The sequence below is a fragment of the Bombina bombina genome, chromosome 4, assembly GCF_027579735.1.
Source record: "Bombina bombina isolate aBomBom1 chromosome 4, aBomBom1.pri, whole genome shotgun sequence".
Taxonomy (NCBI): Eukaryota; Metazoa; Chordata; class Amphibia; order Anura; family Bombinatoridae; genus Bombina; species Bombina bombina.
In genome coordinates this window covers 304,998,102-305,019,578 of record NC_069502.1, presented here as the reverse complement: position 1 = coordinate 305,019,578, position 21,477 = coordinate 304,998,102, and the positions used below count along the sequence as shown (strand labels likewise).

The window sequence follows — 21,477 nt, the reverse complement described above, 5'->3', positions numbered from 1 at the left end:
TTGTGGCGGTATAAGCTATAACGCTAGCGTAATACCAGACCACACAACCTGTAATACGGGTGAGCTGAAAATTCCACACTCAAAAGCCATTTTTGAGTGCGGAATGGAGAGTTGCGGTATAGCCGTACTGCCGCGACTTGTAATACGGGTGAGCTGACTATTCCGCTCGCAAAGGCCAAATTTTCAGCAGTATAGCTGTACCACAATACTTGTAATCTAGGTGAAAGTGCAGTAACACTTCAAATACAATGTAAGAAAGTTGTTCTGCTTTGTGTTTCTAGGATAAAGAAAAAAAAAGTGTGCGGTTAGGAGATATAGCGCAAAGAATTTCTCTGAGCGGAAATAAAAAATAAATTGACTATTAGTTTGCATATAATTCAATATATTATGACAGAAAATTGTACCAAGGTATTAAAATTCATCTATATTCAAAAGCTTGAACTGCTGAAAACTTATCGAAGATCTTTGGAGATAAAAAAGACACTGCTCTTAAATGAGCACATGCAGGACCGCAGAGCCGAAGAAACAGTGCAGAGGAATTTCCTCTGGGACACAGACCTGTTACTCCTTACGACAGATACAAAGGAAGACAACCGATAGGCTCCAGGACCGGTGTGTGTGGTAAGCTCAAGGCAGAGTACTGACTTCTTCACCAAAAACGTTACGGATACTCCCATTAATAAGAAATAACTTTATAACACAATAACGAGACAAAATACCTTCGTTTGTTTGACAATAGATATACAAATATGGACAATAATTTGCAATCAACACTGAAAAGGATATAAATATTACGGGAACTGGCCCCAATACAGACTTTACCCATTATACGGAACTTCAAATGATTACAGAGATTGTTGTCACTCGTTTTAACTAGTGGGGTACCCTGAACATTTTAGTTCTAATGGTCGGCCGACCGCTTTTGAATTTTATATGATCTAAATTTCTCAGAATATCTGACTTTAAGTGGTTTTAGACAATAAATGCATTTTATATAATCATATATACTGTGTATCTATATATTTAATTAGATAACCTTAGACACAAATAGATATAGATGAATTTTAATACCTTGGTACACTTTTACGTCATAATATATTGATTTATATGCAAACTAATAGTCACTTTATTTTTGATTTCCGCTCAGAGAAAATCCACAGAGGTTAAAGTATTCTTTGCGCTATATCTTCTAACCACACATTTTTTCTTGATCACTACACCTGATATTTTAAGGGGGAATATCACAGGAGATTTCGCTTACCTCATAGAACTAGCAGCGCAAGAAAGGTTTTACCCTACTCTTTGTTTCTAGGATAAAGCACAACAAATCTCGATAATTATACTTGGAGGGGTCCACTAGCATCCTATTGTACTCCTTTACAATTTATGCCTATCAGTGTCCCCCTCAATAATCCCACTGCCGCCCCTGGGCAGTACTGCCCTGGAAAGGAATTACTGGTGTAATTTAAAAAAATAAAAATACCATTCTCCATGAAACTTACACTTAAAGGGACATTAAACCCCAAAAATGTATAACATGATTCAGATAGAGAATACAATTTTAAACAACTTTCCAATTTACTTCTATTATTTAATTTGCTTCATTCTTCAGATATCCTTTGTTGAATAAATAGCAATGCACATGGGTGAGCCAATCACACGAGTTTTCTATGTGCAACCACCAGTCAGCAGCTACTGAACCTATCTAGATATGCTTTTCAACAAAGGATATCAAGAGAATGAAGAAAATTAGATAATGGAAAGTTGTTTAATATTGCCTGCTATTTCTAAACCATGAAAATTGGGCTTCATGTCCTTTTAAAAAAAAATACTATTTAAATACTGACACATTTTTACTTTTATCATCAAATTTGGTTTGATCTATTGGTATTCTTTGTTGAAAGCTAAACCTAGGTTGGCTCATATGCTAATTTCTAAGCCCTTAAAGCCTCAGTGCATTTTAAAAATGTTCACAGCTGTGTGCAATATAGATAGCGTTATGCTCACTCCCATGGAGTCAGTACTGATTGCCCATAATGCAAGTCTGTCAAAAGAACTGAAATAAGGGGGCAGTCTGCAGAGGCTTAGATACAACGTAATTACAGAGGTAAAAAATATATTAATATAACTGTGTTGGTTATGCAAAACTGGGGAATGGGTAATAAAGGGATTATCTATATTTTTAAATAATAACAATTCTGGAGTAGACCCTTTAAGGTGTCATACTTTTCCTACTTCACTAATGACGAAAATACATAATATTACAATATAAAAGACCTGTATAATTTCAGGTACCCTCACATGACCTAGAGAGGTCTTAGTTTGGGAGCTAGAAATCTGATAGGTGCACACAATCACTGAACATACTTTATCACTTTTACATAAACTAAAGGGATAGTAAAGTCAAAATTCAACTTTCATGATTCATGCAATTTTAATTTAAACAACTTTCCAGTTTTGTTCAATATCAAATGTGCTTCATTCTCTTAGTATCCTTTGCTGAAGAGTAAACCTAGGAAGGCTCATGAAACTTCAGGAGCGTGCACGTCTTTAGCAGCAGTCTTTGCAATTTTGTATAACCACTACAAACATTGTTGCAAAAACTGCTATCATACAACGAGATTACAAGTGTTGCGGTACGGCTATACCACTGTAATATGCAGGTCTCCCGTATTACAAGTCGAGGCGGTAGGGCTATACCGCTAGCATTTCAGCATTTACGCAACTCTACATTCTGCACTCAAAAAATGTCTTTTTTTAAATTTATTTTTTTATTATTTTTGTTGAGGACAATACAATAAAGTTGAAAACATTCACAGTGTAAGGAACAATCATCTCAAATATTGCATCATATTCAATAGTATTTAGTGTACCCAGGTTGCATAAGTCCACATTTTCTATCCCCTTGGGTTTAGATGGTCACTCTTGGACCAGCAATAACATGATAATTTAAAACTAGGGGTTTACAATAAACAAAACATAACAAACAATAAAACAAGAGAAGTTTGCATCTTAAAGAGAAATATGACTTTATCTTATTTAAATTGAACAATAATGACAAAAAGATGCAAATGACCAGAACTAAATACATTTAGATTAAGATTACATACCCTAATATCTTAGTGTTATAAGAAGGTGTGGTTCATGTGACTGCTTATTATAAGCCTTGATTATGTGTGATTGGTCTTTGTAGGGTCTTTATAATTGGTTTGTTCAGTAATTGATGAATACAATTTGTTTGTGGCTTTTTGAGTGCCTTTGGTTTAGTTAAAATGTAGTAAACCTTACTGCGCTATCATTGCTATTTTACCCCGGTTTTTAGTCGTGCAAAGACAAGGAATTAGCTAACTTGGGCAGCCACTTTAATTATATGAAGACTTCCATTCCTTTGGTGACCTATCTTGTGGGAATGCTATCTCATGTTTTTTTTGATGGCGGTGAGTTACAGAATATTTGCAAGTTCTCTCATGCGCTGCCCCAAAAAATGACTTTTTTTTAGGTCTCTCATGTTACAAGTTGTTCGATCTAGCGTTATAGCCTATACCGCCACAATCCATTCCACGATCTGAGAACGGTAGTTATGGATTTTGCAAAACAAAAATGTTTCACAAAACTCATAACAAAAATGTTACAAAGTACACTAACACCCATAAACTGCCATTACCTAGCATCGCAAATACTATATTAAACCTATTAACCCCTAGTCCGCTGCCCACCCATATCGCCAACACTAAATAAACATATTGACCAAACAAATCCTTTGTGCTGCTCGAGGCCTGACACCGCCACTCTCCTTCAACAGACAGACTGCCAGTATTGCAAATGTTTGGTGTGTAACTGGATACTATGACGTGGTGCACGCTAGCGGCTGAGCACACCAAAACAAAAGATCCAAACAAACCACGATAAGCAGCACTCAGGGGAAATGTTAAAGTCCAAATTTTTAATGATAACGATTAAAATAACACATTCCAAGGATAGGAGGACAAAAAAACAAATTGTGACTGATACTTTTAGAAAATCTACCTCTGGCAATACAATTTTGCCAACTTCTAAGATTAAGAAGAAATACAAATTCAGAATCTCGCTTTGAGATACAGGCTGGCAAACTCATTGAAAGACTTAAATATAGAGGTTATGAAGAATCAAAGATGTTACAGGATCTAGAGGAGATCAAGAAAATGGATCTCAAGGTCAAAAAGAGTAAGAGTAAGGATTGGAATTTGGTTGGTGGTAAACAACCTGTTGTTTTCTCCATTGAATATTTAATTCAGTTCAAATATTGGCTCCTTTCATTGAAAGCATTAAGTTTGTCTCAAAAAAGCCACCAACCCTGGCAACAAAGTTATCACCATACCTGGTGTCCCGAAGGAATACAGGGAGTGCAGCATTATTAGGCAAGTTGTATTGTTGAGGATTAATTTTATTATTGAACAACAACCATGTTCTCAATGAACCCAAAAAACTCATTAATATCAAAGCTGAATAGTTTTGGAAGTAGTTTTTAGTTTGTTTTTAGTTATAGCTATTTTAGGGGGATATCTGTGTGTGCAGGTGACTATTACTGTGCATAATTATTAGGCAACTTAACAAAAAACAAATAAATACCCATTTCAATGATTTATTTTTACCAGTGAAACCAATATAACATCTCAACATTCACAAATATACATTTCTGACATTCAAAAGCAAAACAAAAACAAATCAGTGACCAATATAGCCACCTTTCTTTGCAAGGACACTCAAAAGCCTGCCATCCATGGATTCTGTCAGTGTTTTGATCTGTTCACCATCAACATTGCGTGCAGCAGCAACCACAGCCTCCCAGACACTGTTCAGAGAGGTGTACTGTTTTCCCTCCTTGTAAATCTCACATTTGATGATGGACCACAGGTTCTCAATGGGGTTCAGATCAGGTGAACAAGGAGGCCATGTCATTAGATTTTCTTCTTTTATACCCTTTCTTGCCAGCCACGCTGTGGAGTACTTGGACGCGTGTGATGGAGCATTGTCCTGCATGAAAATCATGTTTTTCTTGAAGGATGCAGACTTCTTCCTGTACCACTGCTTGAAGAAGGTGTCTTCCAGAAACTGGCAGTAGGACTGGGAGTTGAGCTTGACTCCATCCTCAACCCGAAAATGCCCCACAAGCTCATCTTTGATGATACCAGCCCAAACCAGTACTCCACCTCCACCTTGCTGGCGTCTGAGTCGGACTGGAGCTCTCTGCCCTTTACCAATCCAGCCACGGGGCCATCCATCTGGCCTATCAAGACTCGCTCTCATTTCATCAGTCCATAAAACCTTAGAAAAATCAGTCTTGAGATATTTCTTGGCCCAGTCTTGATGTTTCAGCTTGTGTGTCTTGTTCAGTGGTGGTTGTCTTTCAGCCTTTCTTACCTTGGCCATGTCTCTGAGTATTGCACACCTTGTGCTTTTGGGCACTCCAGTGATGTTGCAGCTCTGAAATATGGCCAAACAAGTGGCATCTTGGCAGCTGCACGATTGACTTTTCTCAATTCATGGGCAGTTATTTTGCGCCTTGGTTTTTCCACACACTTCTTGCGACCCTGTTGACTATTTTGAATGAAACGCTTGATTGTTCGATGATCACGCTTCAGAAGCTTTGCAATTTTAAGAGTGCTGCATCCCTCTGCAAGATATCTCACTCTTTTTGACTTTTCTGAGCCTGTCAAGTCCTTCTTTTGACCCATTTTGCCAAAGGAAAGGAAGTTGCCTAATAATTATGCACACCTGATATAGGGTGTTGATGTCATTAGACCACACCCCTTCTCATTACAGAGATGCACATCACCTAATATGCTTAATTGGTAGTAGGCTTTCAAGCCTGTACAGCTTGGAGTAAGACAACATGCATAAAGAGGATGATGTGGTCAAAATACTCATTTGCCTAATAATTCTGCACTCCCTGTAGTAGTACTGGTGTTGATTGACTAAATAAAAAGGGTACTTTTAAATGTGGTACCATTAATTGTGGCACTTGTGGTTTTGTATTAAAAGGTGAATCCTTCACGAGTACAACCACAGGCAAAGAGTTCAAAATTGTGTCTGGTATTCATAGTGAATTTTTATATGTGATGTTTGGAAGGGGGACATTTAATATATACCTAGGTTGTATGTTTTTGTATATATACTCTGGGTAATGAATTAAGAGCTTCACTTGCTTATTAATATTATATGTTCTCTCTAACATCGTATATGTTTACTTTACTTTACCAGTCCTATTTTCTTATTGAACATAAAGATATTATAAAATCCCACATATTAGAACATACCTATATAATTTGTAAGAATTAGATATGTTTGATATTTTTATAGAAGAGTGTTTTTTTTTTATGTATAAGTAATTGTTTGTAAGAATTGATGATTGGTTTTTATACATATACATGCGCAATCATTTTTTCAGTAATATGAACAATACTTATGGTTAGATCAATTTCCCTCTAATGTTCTCCATATATATTTTTTTTCAATAAGATCGCTTTTTCATAGTGTGATTGAGACAGTTGTCTCATTCACTGATTTTAATTTGCTACATTGTTATGTTTTTTGATGAGCAACACTGCTTGCTCTCTCGTTGGTCTGAATAATTTCTAATAGTGTTCAGCTTGTGAACCTTTAGATGATTTGAGGAAAGGCCAATAAGAGGACAGACTAGTGGGTGCTCACATTATCCTATGATTAAGTGCCAACAGGCACGAAACGCGTAAGGATATCTTGTTTTTTGTCCTCCTATCCTTGGAATGTGTTATTTGAATCGTTATCATTAAAAATTTGGATTTTAACATTTCCCCTGAGTGCTGCTTATCGTGGTTTGTTTAAATATATTGACCCCCCACATCGCTAACACCTAAATAAACTTATTAACCCCTAAACTGCCGCCCCTGCATCGCTAACACCTAAAAAAACCTGTTCAAATCAGCCAATTAGATTTAAGCAACTCTCATCCTATTGGCTGATTTGAATTTTTCTGCCAATAGGAATGCAACGGTACCCCAATATAAAAGGGGTACCTTGCATACAAGCTTCAGTGTGCGGTGGAGATCGCATGAAGAGGAGCCTTTGCACTGGATGTCGTTGTCGCTGCTGGTCCTAGTCAGCTTCGAACCGTCACAGCTCCGCGTCACCGGGATGAATATAGAAGATGCCCCCACGATAAATAAAGATCTTGCCGTCTGGATGAAGACTTCTCGCCGCCTGGATGAAGATGGATGTCCGGACTACATTTTCTGGGGTTAGTGTTAGGTTTATGTTTTATTTTTTGGGGTGTTTTTTTTTATATTAGGGATATTTTAATGGGCGCAAAAGAGCTGATTGCCCTTTTACGGACAATGCCCATACAAATGCCCCTAGGGGTAATGGGTAGCTTAGTTTTTTTTTAGACAAGTTTTTTTATTGTGGGGGGTTTTACTGTTAGGAGCAGGGGTGTATTTAGGTTTTGTGCTGCCCTAGGCACTTAAAATTCTGCTGCCCCCCCACCCCATCCCAGGTTTAAGGCCTTTTTTTTAGACATCATATTTGTGGGACAGGGTGTAAAAAATAAAAAAAATAATGTCTTTTTAAGTAGATGTTCACCAGGGCTTGCATTCACTCTGGTCACGCACATACACACACACACATATATATATATATATATATATATATATATATATATATATATACACAGTATATATATATATATATATATATATATATATATATATATATATATATAAAGACATTATTTTGCAAGTCAGATGATTAAAGTGTTTATATCAGAAAAAAAATATCCTTCACTGTATGATAGTTTGTCAGTAGGTAGTTGTTTAACCTTAAACATCTTCTTTGGTGATTGACAGTTATTCAAGCAAAATATCTGCTTGGATAAATATGTAATGAATATACAAACTGCCCTTTAAGAGTACTTAAAAAATACAACAGTAGTTATGATAGGTTTAGGAATTGTATCCTAGGGGATAAAGTCACATGATACAATCATAATAAAGTATATACTTGTATTGTTTCTGGATGTATTAAATGCATACAACATATTTTCAGTTGTTTTTTAAGTCACATAGTTGTTCAGCAATAAATACTTATTCTTTGCATGTATGACAGATAGACAAACAGTAAATGTACAAGTATTTAGTGACTAATCCGTATTTTAATGCCTAATGAAGATGTATTGAAGGGAAAAAGGCATATGCTGTTTCACAGTGGTCACGTTGTAGTGCACACTGCATTGTGTAGTCTGTGTGAGTCTCAATCATGCGGTGGAGCCAGGAAGAATACCGCATTCCTTCTCAGTCCAGGCCAGGCTTTGCAAGTGAGCTCCGCCTCCACTGTCACCACATCATGCGCACCCACATACAATCCCATAGGATAGCAATAGCAGGGCCAGCCATTTAAGTCATTAATAATTGGTTGTTTTAGCCACCCGGCCCTGAGTTCAGTAAAGTGGCCCTAGGGACTCAAAATTCTGCTGCCCCTTAAAAATCTGCTGCCCTAGGCACCGGCCTTGTTGGCCTATATCTTAATACGCCCTTGGTTAGGAGGTACTTTGTAATTTTTGTAGGTGAAAGCTGTTTAACTTAGGGCAATGCCCTTTTAAGGGCTAGTGGTAGTTTATTGATAGATTAGGGGGTGTTTTTATTTTGGGGTGGCTTTTTTGTTTTATAGGGCTATTAGATTAGGTTTAATTTTTATTATTTTGGATAATTTAGTTTATTTTTTGTAATCTTAGTTTTTTTTTTTTTTTTTTTCTTAATTTTAGTGTTTTGTAGTGTTAGGATTTTATAATTTTGTAACTTAGGGTTTTTTTTTCTTGTTTTTTTTTTAAATATAGTAATGTTAGGTTAATTTATAGTTTAAGCTTAGTTTTTTTTATTTCATAGGTAAGTTTTTAATTATTTAAAGGTAGTTATATTGTAAATTTAATTAAAAGTTAGGGGATGTTAGGTTTAGGGATTAATAGTTTAATTTAGTTTGTCGCAACGTGGGTATTTTGAAGTTTAGGGGTTAATAGCTTTAGTTTAGTATTAGCAATGTGGGGGCCCGGCGGTTTAGGGATTAATAGTTTTATTATAGTAGTAGTGATGTGGGGGGCCAGCGGTTTAGGTGTTAATAGGTTTATTATAGTAGTAGCGATGCGGGGGCCAGCAGTATAGGGGTAAATAGGTTTATTATAGTAGTAACAATGTAGGCGGCCGGCAGATTAGGGTTAATAGGTTTATTATAGTAGAAGCAATGTGGGGGCCAATGGTTTAGGGGTTAATATGTTTATTTAGGTTAGCGATGTGGGGGCAGCGGTTTTGGGGTTAATCACTTTATTTTGTGTCAGCGATGTCGTGGGCGGCAGATTAGAAGTATTTAGACTAGAGGTTTATGTTAGGGTGTTTTTACTAGTGATGCACCAAAATGTAAATTCTGGACCGAAACTGAATCCGAAAATCCAGGATGCCGAATACCGAAACCGAAAATTTCTTTTTTCCCCAAATTATTTTAAAATAATTTTTTTTTCGTTTTTTTGCATAATTAGACTATTTTATGAATGAATCTGAATTGAAAACCTGCAAGCCAATAAAATAAAATAACCACACTTTTATTGAAAGTAACATACAAAAATTGAACAGAAATATATTAAAACAATAATATGCTACACAATAATTTTACCAAGAAAAAAAAAAACAGGCAAAAAATGATAATGTCATTTTCGGCCAAATATTGGTGCATCCCTACTTAAAACAATATCAAATATTAATAAACTGTATTTAGTTCTGTGTAACAGAATCAGATTTAACAGTATTTTTTTTTTACCAATCATCCACATAAAGTATAGTCCTAGAAAACTATTATTATATGAGAAACAGTAAGTCAAGAAATGAACTCAAACAGCAGATCTAGACTAGCTTCAAATTTGAAATATGCTACACAATAATTTTACCGAAAATAACAGGCAAAACCGAAAACCAAAATAGCCAAAAATGCCTTTTCGGCCAAAACATTACTGCGGCCGAAATTTCGGGGCATCCCTAGTTTTTACATAACTTTCTTTTCCCCATAGACTTCAAGGGGGAATATGTTACGGCGATCGCCATTCCAAGATCGCAGGTGTTAGTTTTTTTTTCTAACACTTTCTCTTTATTGCTGTCTGGAGGAAAACGTGCACAAGCATGTAAAGTCAGGCCTTGGCTTTTGTACGGTATGGAGCACATCGCACCATATCGCACAACAAAAGAAGGTTTTTTGTAACTTGTAATGGCAGCACTAGGGACAGTGCGATACCGCTCATTTTTTTGCGTTATTTACTCACCGAGTTTTTTTATATAAAAAAAAGGTTTTCATATCCCTTTAGTAAGACTGTTGTGTTGAAGCACAACTCTGTGACTTACATTAGATAAGATGCAGGATCAAGAGTAGTAATAGGAATGTGCAAAAGGTTGAACTTGATGGACTTGAGTCTTTTTTTCCAACCTGAATAGCTATTACCGTATTATTTCCTGGAAAAAAAGTTCAACACATTGTTCTACAAAGTCAAACATAACCGTTTCTGTGACCTTAGCAAGCTAATTGTGTGGTTACTATTTCTTTAAAATGATAAAGGTTATGTAATGTGCAGAAAGGTATTTGGATCATTATTCACTATGTCCAGGTGCATTATGGGTTAGAATACACCCAGTTTGTTGTCGCTAAGATGCACACATCATTACTGAGACTTACAGTGTAACTTTTATCAGTTTATGAGCTCCCATGTTAAGTAAATATTTAACATACATCGACTATCATGAATATAACTAATATTTAATCTTTCCAGTTCTATGCTTTCAATATTCCACTAAACATTCTCATTTTAATTTGAAACATTCATTTGTGGCAAGTGTTTTCTTCTCAGTAATAAAAGATAGCATATTTTATTCCGTATTTCTTTATAAACAATAAGTATTTATTCTCAAATAGATTTACATAAATACATTTAAAATCCAAAATCATTCACTAAATATAACAAATGTATTACAGTATACACAAAATGTTTATTCATTTTCAGCCAGAATGGCCCACAGCCCATTTTAGCTGAGCAGATGGGGTGCATTTTACATGAATCATATAGAATTATACTCATTGTAAAACCATAAAAAAGAATATCAAATGATCCTTAAATATACCTTGGAATTGCTTCTTAGTGTAGTTACAAAATAAAGAGACAGTAAACACTTTGTAATTTCAAGATTCTGTCTGCTGTCTTGCAAAAAATTAACATAGAGGGTATATGCCTTAGAATCCTATTTGTTGCAATTGTTTTTCAATGACCAAGCTCCACCCACCAACTGCCTTATTTGAAGGAGCCAATCAGGACTTGTTACTGCTTGCCATGGTCATGTTAGAAAGATCTATATTGTTTTGCAGTTCCTTATATAATAATCTATTCTAAGGCTAATTAGAGATAGTTTTTAAAATTCGAACAGCACAATACCAATTTCAAATTTAGCATTTTTTAAGACCGGAAGTAAATAATTGTTGCATGCTAGTTTGCTTACAAAACACATGAAAATGATATGGAAATAAAGGATTTAAGTTATATTTAGACTGTAGACATAATGCTTAGGAAACAAAGCATATGGTATATGATAAGGAGTAGGACTGGGATGAGGTTAAGGTGCATGTATATGTGCATGGATTACGCTTGGGCAATATCTATACTATAATTACATTTGTAACGTGTCTGTCGCCAGTTGTGCACGCATCATCAAAAGAATGTTGGCAGCACGAGGCAGACAAAAGAAGTTGGATTCTTTACCACCCTGAAATTTTTGGAATCCACCGGGATGCAGCAAAGGCAAACGGAGCATTACAAAAAAAAAAACCCTTACCTCCCGCAATAAGTATTAACAAAATAAAAACCTAACCGCCCACAATAAGTATTAAAAAAAAATAACCGCCCGCACGAAGTATCAAGAAAAAAACAAAAAACTAATTATTACAATTATTAACCCCTAAATCCGCCAACCCCAACATCGCAAACTACCTAATACATCTATTAACCACTAATCTGCCATTCCCCCACATCGCAAATTAAATAATTAACTAATTAACCACTAAACCGCCATCCACCACCAACGCAATAAACTTAATTAACATATTAACCCTTAATCTGCCACCCACCCACAACGCATTAAACCTAATTTACCTATTAACTCCTAAACCACCAACCCCCACAACGCAAATACCTAATTTAATGACTAACACCCCCTAAATTAACCCCTTAATTACATAAAATAATAAAATACTACATTACAATTAAAATAAAAAATCCTAACAGTACTTTAAAAAAAATAAAACAACCTAAGATTACATTAAATTGAGTACCTATTTGGGGCTTAGGTTTAGGCTTTTTTTATTTTCATTTTTGAGGTGTTTTTTTATGATTAGGGTTTTTTGGGCTAGAAAAAGAGCTGATTGCCCTTTTTAGGGCAGTAAAAGAGCTGAATGCCCTTTTAAGGGCAATGCCCATACAAATGCCCATTTAGGGGCAATGGGTAGTTTAGTTTTTTTTACTGTTAGGTTTTTTTATTTTGGTGGGTTTGGTTTCACTGTTAGGGGGACTTAGTATTTTTTAGAGGTAAAAGAGCTGTTTAACTTAGGGCAATTCCCTACAAAAGGCCCTTTTAAGGGCTATTGAGAGTTTAGTATTAGATTAGGGGGTGGTTTTTATTTTGGGGGGATTTTTTATTTTTATAGGGGTATTAGTTTAGGTTTACATTTTTTATTTTGGATAGGTTTGTTTATTTTTTTCTGTCATTTTACTTTTTTTATTTTTTTGTAAATTTAGCTTGGGGGTTTGTATTTTTTCAACATAGACTGCCCTCTGGCAGGCTTATCGACTAATTAATACATAATAGCGCTAACATTTTTGTGCTCCAATTTTAATATAGGCCTTTTCAAAATGCAATTATAGAAAATGGGGGAAAATAATTAAAAAAATATATCGCAAAGTTGTTTTACTAAACATAATTAAACATTTTGTCTTAGATTACAAGGGGAGCTCAAAAATATTAACGCTATTGTGCGTTAACATTACTCGAGTACAGTCAAGATCCCTTCTATTTTTGTGTTAATATTAGAAGACTAAAGTTTTTTATTGTAGTCTAGGGTTCACTAACATCTGCATGCTGGATAGAATGGGTGTGCTAAATCCTGTAATAGATCTCTATTCGGGGGTGCAGTAAAATTCATGTTGGATAACAGATAACAGAGTGCTAAGCCGAAACGCAAGTAATCCAATTATTCATGTAGTTCTTTGCTATACTATTGATAATAATGGTTTACTTCTGGTCTTACAATGTGCTAAATTATGCTAAACTCATATGAGTGCAATGAGCGGGATAATTCAATAAAAGTATAAGTTGCACAAAAGAAGTTTCAGCAACATTGAAATGCTTTGGATAATATATTTTACATCAACTTCTAATACTAGATTGTGGGCCAGATTACAAGTAAAACTTTTGCACATGAGCTAAACCTGACATGCACTAACTAAAGGACTTTAGATATCACAACCGCACTAACATATTCAATTCTCCCCATAGAAATCAATAGAGGGTGCAGAAGAAAAAACTTAACATTTATTGCTCGCAAGCTAACCAGACAGGAGTAATTCATATTAAACATTCCAATGTTCTTCACTTACAGGAAATTAAAAAAAATTGTAAATACATATTTCTATATACAGTATATACTGTACCTAAACCTATATATCTATTCCTATATATATTTGGTTTTAGATATATATTTTATATTAACATTATCATATATATATATATTTCATAATGAAATTTTTTTTTGTCAATGTGAAGAAAATTGGAATGTAAATAATGCATAACATGCTTCAGGTTTCACGATTTAGGTCTAGCGCGGTGTTGAGTTAGCACACATGAAGAATTAGTTATCTTAAGGCGCATTATTTAAATATTAAATATAAAATATTGAAAAAATATTACTAATAATTATTAATAATTATTTTAGATACTGTTAAAAATACATAAATATTCTATGGATTTTTTAGAATATTTTAGTACATGTATAACAATTATTGACATTTATTACTAATATTCTTCAATATTTTATATTTAATAAATACATAACGCACCTTAATATAACTCAGGTCGGGTTAACGCACATGAAGAATTAGTGTACTCCTGTCGGGTTTATGCGCGCAAACCTGACAGGAGTACACTAACCTTTTCCTGCATGTGGCGAAAATTGGAATGTTAAATATTTACAGTAAATACACATTAAACCACATTATTAAATATTATTATAGAATTATTATTTAGACACACACACACACACACACACACACACACACACACACACACACACACACACACATATATATATATATATATATATATATATACATACTGTACATTGTAACCCTTTGCAGTCAGATATGGCCATATACCTTTGTACCGTTATAAAAAAAATGTTTATTGATATTTATATGACTAATTTTTATCAGATAGTGTTTATATGAGTGTAACAGTTTATTTGAATGTATTTATGTTGTATTTGCTGCAATTTTTATTTTATCACTAACCCTGTGCATTAAATTTGATTACATGCGAGCGAAAAATGATTACTTTTAACTTGCAATACGTGTGCAAATAACGTGTTTGCGATATTCCAATATTGCTTGTGCGCTAACTTTAGAGCACCCCTTGTAATCTAGCCCTGTGTATCTGTGCGTGAGGTGTCACAATGCAAAAGATAACACACCCTGTAGTATCAATTGCTCTGCATTTGTAATCTAATCCTATAAATCATCATCGCAATGTGTCTACCTGTCCATTTAAACTACTATATTTCACACTGTAGCTATGCTTCACAAACATCCATAGATATGATAACCTTATTAATAGTAAACAGCTCAATTTCTTGCCTTTGATAGCTGATACAAGACCTGAAAAGCAAAGAGGTGAGCAGAACATTTAGAAGATCAATCAACAGGAGGCTGGGAATAACTGCTTTAGGAGGGACATCTTCTATTTCCAGCCAAGGAACACAACACTCTTATTCAGGTAAGTGGGGTCTTTATTTATTCTTTGAGATCTGTAGAAATCAGAACAGTGGTGATTCTAGAAGTCAGGACAGAGCTGGTAACCTAAACTATGGTATGTTCTTAAATGATAAAAACTATCAAACATTACTGGACAGTAAACTCATAAAAAATCTATAATGCATAAGAAACGGCACTATTTAATATCTTTTACTATTGTATAATTTATTATTTTTTTAAGTTCTTCTCACCAGTGGAAGCTCTACCTACATTTTTGAAGGAGATAGTTCTTAGAGCTCACTGATTGTTCTCAGTTCTTGATTTATTTTTTTATTGAATATATTTTAATAATTCAAATTTTACAAGATGCATCCACCCAAAACCAGTTTAAAAGGACAGTAAACTCTCAAATCTTATAGAAATTCATAGGAGCCCTTTGCAGTTAAGTAGATGAAAACATGTAAAATCATATTTATGCAATATTCATTTTTAATACATTGTTATACTGTGTATTTACTATAAATATTTCACATTCCAATGTTCTACACATATTCTGCTATGTGCAGGACATTGGAATGTGAAATATTAATATTTTCATGTCGCTTTAGCACACATGAGAATATGCGATCGGGTTTGCGTGCAAGTTTTTCCTCCTTTTTTTCACTCTATTGACTTTTATGGGGGAATAGGTTATTTTGCGTATGGGTTTTGTGCATGCTGGGTTAGCATAAGAGTGATAACTTTTAACTTTCAACTTGTAATACCAGCACAACCCGACATGCACAAAAAGTTAGATAGCATATATATATATATATAGGGTTAGATTACAAGTGGAGCTTTAATTAACTCTCCGCTCAAGCGTTAATTGTGCTACAAATAAGCTTTTTGCACTCGTATTATGAGTTGAAAGCAAACTGTTTTCGCTCATGCACTAACATGACGAGTGCAAAACGCCGAACGTATTCCCCCATAGAAGTCAATGGAGAAAAAAAGTGGAGAAAACACCCAATCTCACGCAAACCTGATTGCATATTCTCATGTGCACTAACCGGACATGAAAATATGAACATTTTCCATTCCAATGTTCTTAGCATACAAGAATATATTCTATTTATTCATAAATTATATATATATATGTTTCCTTTTTTATCTTTTTTTGGAACTAATATTCCTATAACTGAATAGTGCGCCTTTTTCCGCCCTTCCCATACATATCTCAGATACTCTTGGGTGGGGACCCAAGTTTTTTTCTATGTTCAGGCATTAGGCAGCCTTTTCTTAGTTATATTTTACAGACTATACTGCCCCAGGGTCTTTTAGCTTAGCGCTGATCTTATTTCACTTTTCTCTTGACACCTAGATATATATATATATATATATATAGTATATATATATATGAAAATATATGAAAATCTTTTTACAAATACATAAAACATATTCTGTTATGTGCAGAACATTGGAATGATAAATATTATTAAATATGAATATTGCATAAATATACTTTTATACATGTTTTCATCTACTTAACTGCAAAGGACTCCAATGCACACACACACATATATATATATATATATATATATATATATATATATATATATATATATATATATATATATATATATACACAGAGAGAAGCACACTCACAGGAACGAACAACTGGCTCAATACTATTGTTAGCCTGTTCTATGGCGATTTACCACCTGGGTGCAGCTTCTTTTAGCCCAGTAATGCTTTTTACAGAGTAGAACTTTCCTGTAGTATATCAGTCTGATCCCGCCTATTACGGTCAGTCCAGCGCCGAAATACCAGGCAATTCCTCTCTGAACAAGGAACACACCAACCCCAGCGATCGTTTCGGCCTTCATTGGGCCTCGTCAGTGAGGTGTAGCCATATTCCTCTAAGCACACTGAGCAAGGAGTCCACGTCTGGTTTCCCCTTTTTCTCATAGGGAGACTAAATACACACAGAGAGAAGCACACTCACAGGAACGAACAACTGGCTCAATACTATTGTTAGCCTGTTCTATGGTGATTTACCACCTGGGTGCAGCTTCTTGTAGCCCAGTAATGCTTTTCACAGAGAAGAACTTTACTGTAGTATATCAGTCTGATCCCGCCTATTACGGTCAGTCCAGCGCCAAAATACCAGGCAATTCCTCTCTGAACAAGGAACACAGCAACCCCAGCAACATACACATATATATATATATGTATATATATATGTACATATGTATTTATGTGTTTACAGTATATGTGAACATATGTCTGTAAATACATATATACACATAAATAAATATAAAAATAAATATGTATACATGTATTTCTTTGTTAAAGCCCTTTGCCTTTTTTTCTTTGAGCCCTTCTAACTTTTTTGTGAAATATTTTTGTTTGAATAATTTTAATTAGATGGTGTTATTATGAGTGTAACTGTACTTTGTAATGTATTTTTGATGTGTTTTGTGACACTTTTTTGTTTCGCGAAACAGTTAACCATAGCTCTGAAGTCGTGGTAATCATTCTATCATACATCATGATGGTGCTCGGTTGATGGTGTTTACTTTCAGCTCGTGATACAAATGATAAGCCCGACGAGCACAAACACCCATGATAATCCCCTTATTGCTTGCGCGCAAATGTTTGCGCTCCACTCATAATCTGGGCCCATAGTAAATAAAACAACAGAGATTAAATTTAAGACACTCCAGAATGTTTATTGTTTAACCCCTTAACGACCAAGGACGTATGCCACACGTCGTCAAAAAAAATACAGTTAATGACCGAGGACGTGTGGCGTACGTCCTTGGTCTGGAAAGCAGCTGGAAGCGATCCTGCTCGCTTCCAGCTGCTTTCCGGTTATTGCAGTGATGCCTCGATATGGAGGCATCCTGCAATAATTCCCCTTGGCCATCCGATTCAGAGAGAGCCACTCTGTGGCCCTCTCTGCACCGGACATCGATGGCCGGTATCGTTGGTGGGTGGGAGCTTACGTGGGAGGCGGATGGGCGGCCATCAATGCTCTGTGTGGAGTGGAGGGGGGCGGGATCGGGGGCGGGAGCTACGGGGGCGCGTACGGGAGCGCGCGCGTGCACGGGGGGTGGTGGGCGGGCGCTTGCACGGGGCGGGAGCGGGTGGGAACCGCTACACTACAGAAAAAAAAAAGTTAAAAGTTAAAAACACGAATACAGTAAAATGTAATCTAAGGGACCTGGAAGGGGATGGGGGTTGGTCTCGGTGGAGGGGAAAGCTACACTACAGAAAAGGGATTTTTTTTTAAAAAAAAGGCACATTTTGTTACAAAACTGATGGCGCCCATTATTGCAGAGGGGAAGGGTTAGAGAGCAGTTTGGTGGGGGATCAGTGAGGTTGGGGTCTAAGGGGGTATCCTACACATCAGCATATGTAAATATGCTTCTTCTTTTTTTTTTTAAAAAGGGCCAAATACCTTTTATTTTAGTACTGGCAGAGTTTCTGCCAGTACTTAAGATGGCGGGGACAATTGTGGGGTGGGGGAGGGAAGAGAGCTGTTTGGGAGGGATCAGGGGGTCTGATGTTTCAGGTGGGAGGCTGAGCTCTACACTAAAGCTAAAATTAACCCTGCAAGCTCCCTACAAGCTACATAATTAACCCCTTCACTGCTAGCCATAATACACGTGTGATGCGCAGCGGCATTTAGAGGCCTTCTAATTACCAAAAAGCAATGCCAAAGCCATATATGTCTGCTATTTCTGAACAAAGGGGATCCCAGAGAAGCATTTACAACCATTTGTGCCATAATTGCAGAAGCTGTTTGTAAATAATTTCAGTGAGAAACCTAAAATTGAGAAAAAATTTACGTTTTTTTTAATTTGATCGCATTTGGCGGTGAAATGGTGGCATGAAATATACCAAAATGGCCCTAGATCAATACTTGGGGTTGTCTACTACAGTACACTAAAGCTAAAACTACCCCAAAAAGCTCCCTACATGCTCCCTTATTAACCCCTTCACTGCTGGGCATAATACACGTGTGGTGCGCAGTGGCATTTAGCGGCCTTCTAATTACCAAAAAGCAACACCAAAATCATATATGTCTGCTATTTCTGAACAAAGGGGATCCCAGAGAAGAATTTACAACCATTTATGCCATAATTGCACAAGCTGTTTGTAAATAATTTAAGTTAGAAACCAAAAATTTGTGAAAAAATTTGTGAAAAGTGAACGATTTTTTGTATTTGATTGCATTTGGCGGTGAAATGGTGGCATGAAATATACCAAAATGGGCCTAGATCAATACTTTGGGTTGTCTACTAAAAAAAAAATATATGCATGTCAATGGATATTCAGAGATTCCTGAAAGATATCAGTGCTCTAATGTAACTATCGCTAATTTTGAAAAGAAATGGTTTGGAAATAGCAAAGTGCTACTTGTATTTATGGCCCTATAGTTTACAAAAAAAGCAAAGAACATGTAAACATTGGGTATTTCTAAACTCAGGACAAAATTTAGAAACTATTTAGCATGGGTGTTTTTTGGTGGTTGTAGATGTGTAACAGATTTTGGGGGTCAAAGTTAGAAAAAGTGTGTTTTTTTCCATTTTTTCCTCATATTTTATATATTTTTTTATAGTAAATTATAAGATATGATGAAAATAATGGTATCTTTAGAAAGTCCATTTAATGGCGAGAAAAACGATATATAATATGTGTGGGTACAGTAAATGAGTAAGAGATAAATTACAGCTAAACACAAACACCTCAAAAATGTAAAAATAGCCTTGGTCCCAAACGGACAGAAAATGGAAAAGTGCTGTGGTCATTAAGGGGTTAAAAAGATAGATAATCCCTTTTATACCCATTCCCCAGTTTTGCATAATCAACATAGTTATATTAATATACTTTTTACCTCTGTGATTACCTTGTATCTAGGCCTCTGCAGACTTCCCCCTTATTTCAGTTCTTTTGACAGACTTGCATTTTAGCCAATCAGCGCTGACTCCTAGGTAACTCCATGTGCGTGAGCACAATGTTATCTATATGACACACATGAACTAATGCCCTCTAGCTGTGAAAAACTGTCAAAATGCCCTGAGATAAGAGGCGGCCTTCAAGGGTTTCGAAATCAGCATATGAGCCGACCTAGGTTTACTTTTAACAAAGAATACCAAGAGGACAAAGGAAATTTGATGATAAAAGTAAATTGGAAAGCTGTTTAAAATTGCATGCCCTATCTGAATCATGAAAGTTTAATTTTGACTAGACTGTCCCTTTAAAATGACACCTGTGTAATTGTATGCCAGATTTTAAAAGTAACAACATGACTGGTTTAATTGGAAACTTTACGAAAAAATATGTTTAGTGTCATCAAAAATATAGCATAATCTGTGCTTGCTATTTCAGATGAGGAGAAGGTAGCCTTTGTTAACTGGATAAATAAGGCTTTAAAAGATGACCAAGACTGTGCACATCTCGTACCTATGGAACCATCCAATAATAGCCTCTTTAGCTCACTCAGGGATGGAATCCTACTTTGGTAAGTCAATGTAGATATTTATTTTATACCATGAAAGGACCACAAAATTTTGTAACCTCATAGAGTGTCACTTACAAAAATCTGAGCTAGAAGAGTATTTGGCAAATAATTTAAAGTGAATGTAAACTCACGGTCACCTCTCATCCTCATGTTGTGAATCTTCAAAAATAAACGTTAGTTTAAGTCATGATTTTTTTTTTAATTGAATAAGAAATGCGAATATAAACGTTTTTATCGCTATATTTCTTACTTTATTCCTCCGCCCGCCATCTTGTCCCTCAGTTCCAAGTTGATAGACAGTTCCTTTAACGAATAATCAATTACACCCCGTGGCGTCCAGCCCCTTTTTTTGTCGTCATGCGATATAACTGCGCATGCGTTCCCTTCCTATTCGTGATTGACAAGCAATTCTCGTCCACGTCTAGCGCATGCGCTAAGCATTTACTACGATTCGCAATGGATCAGGGCACACATGCGCATATTAGCCACAGTTTTAAAACGCATGGGCTAATTGATTTCTCTTCGTGAGCGTGCTTCAGGACTACGTAATAGAGCAGGCGGGACTGCTCTATACGCAATGTAGTCAGAATACAGGAAGTCCAGGATGGGAGGTGTTATCCATCAGAACGGAGATAAGTTATAATATAAATTATAATAGGATAACATGAATTTTGAAGAAAAAAAACATTGCGGTTTCAATTATAGGTTTATTGAGAATTGTTAGTGTACATTAACAACCGTATAATTTACATTCACTTTAAGCTTGAAAGCTGCATAGGGCTTCAAGTTCAATTTTAAAGCTGCAACAAAGTATTTCAAATTTATTATGTGTATTTGAAAGAAGGAGCTATATAGGAAAATAGGAACAGAGGTTCAATGCATACATTTTGTGGGATAAATTAAAGTGAACTTGTCT

General features: G+C 35.6%; 1 protein-coding gene across 1 annotated transcript in view; it reads left to right on the top strand.

Moving 5' to 3' along the window:
* Positions 1–21,477, top strand: part of PLS1 (plastin 1) — a 168,344-nt gene that overhangs the window by 78,245 nt on the left and 68,622 nt on the right. Inside the window, exons 4-5 of the mRNA XM_053710016.1 lie at positions 14,945–15,074; positions 20,429–20,561. Of these exons, the coding sequence (XP_053565991.1) occupies positions 14,945–15,074; positions 20,429–20,561 (263 nt within the window). The remainder of the gene's footprint in view (positions 1–14,944; positions 15,075–20,428; positions 20,562–21,477) is intronic.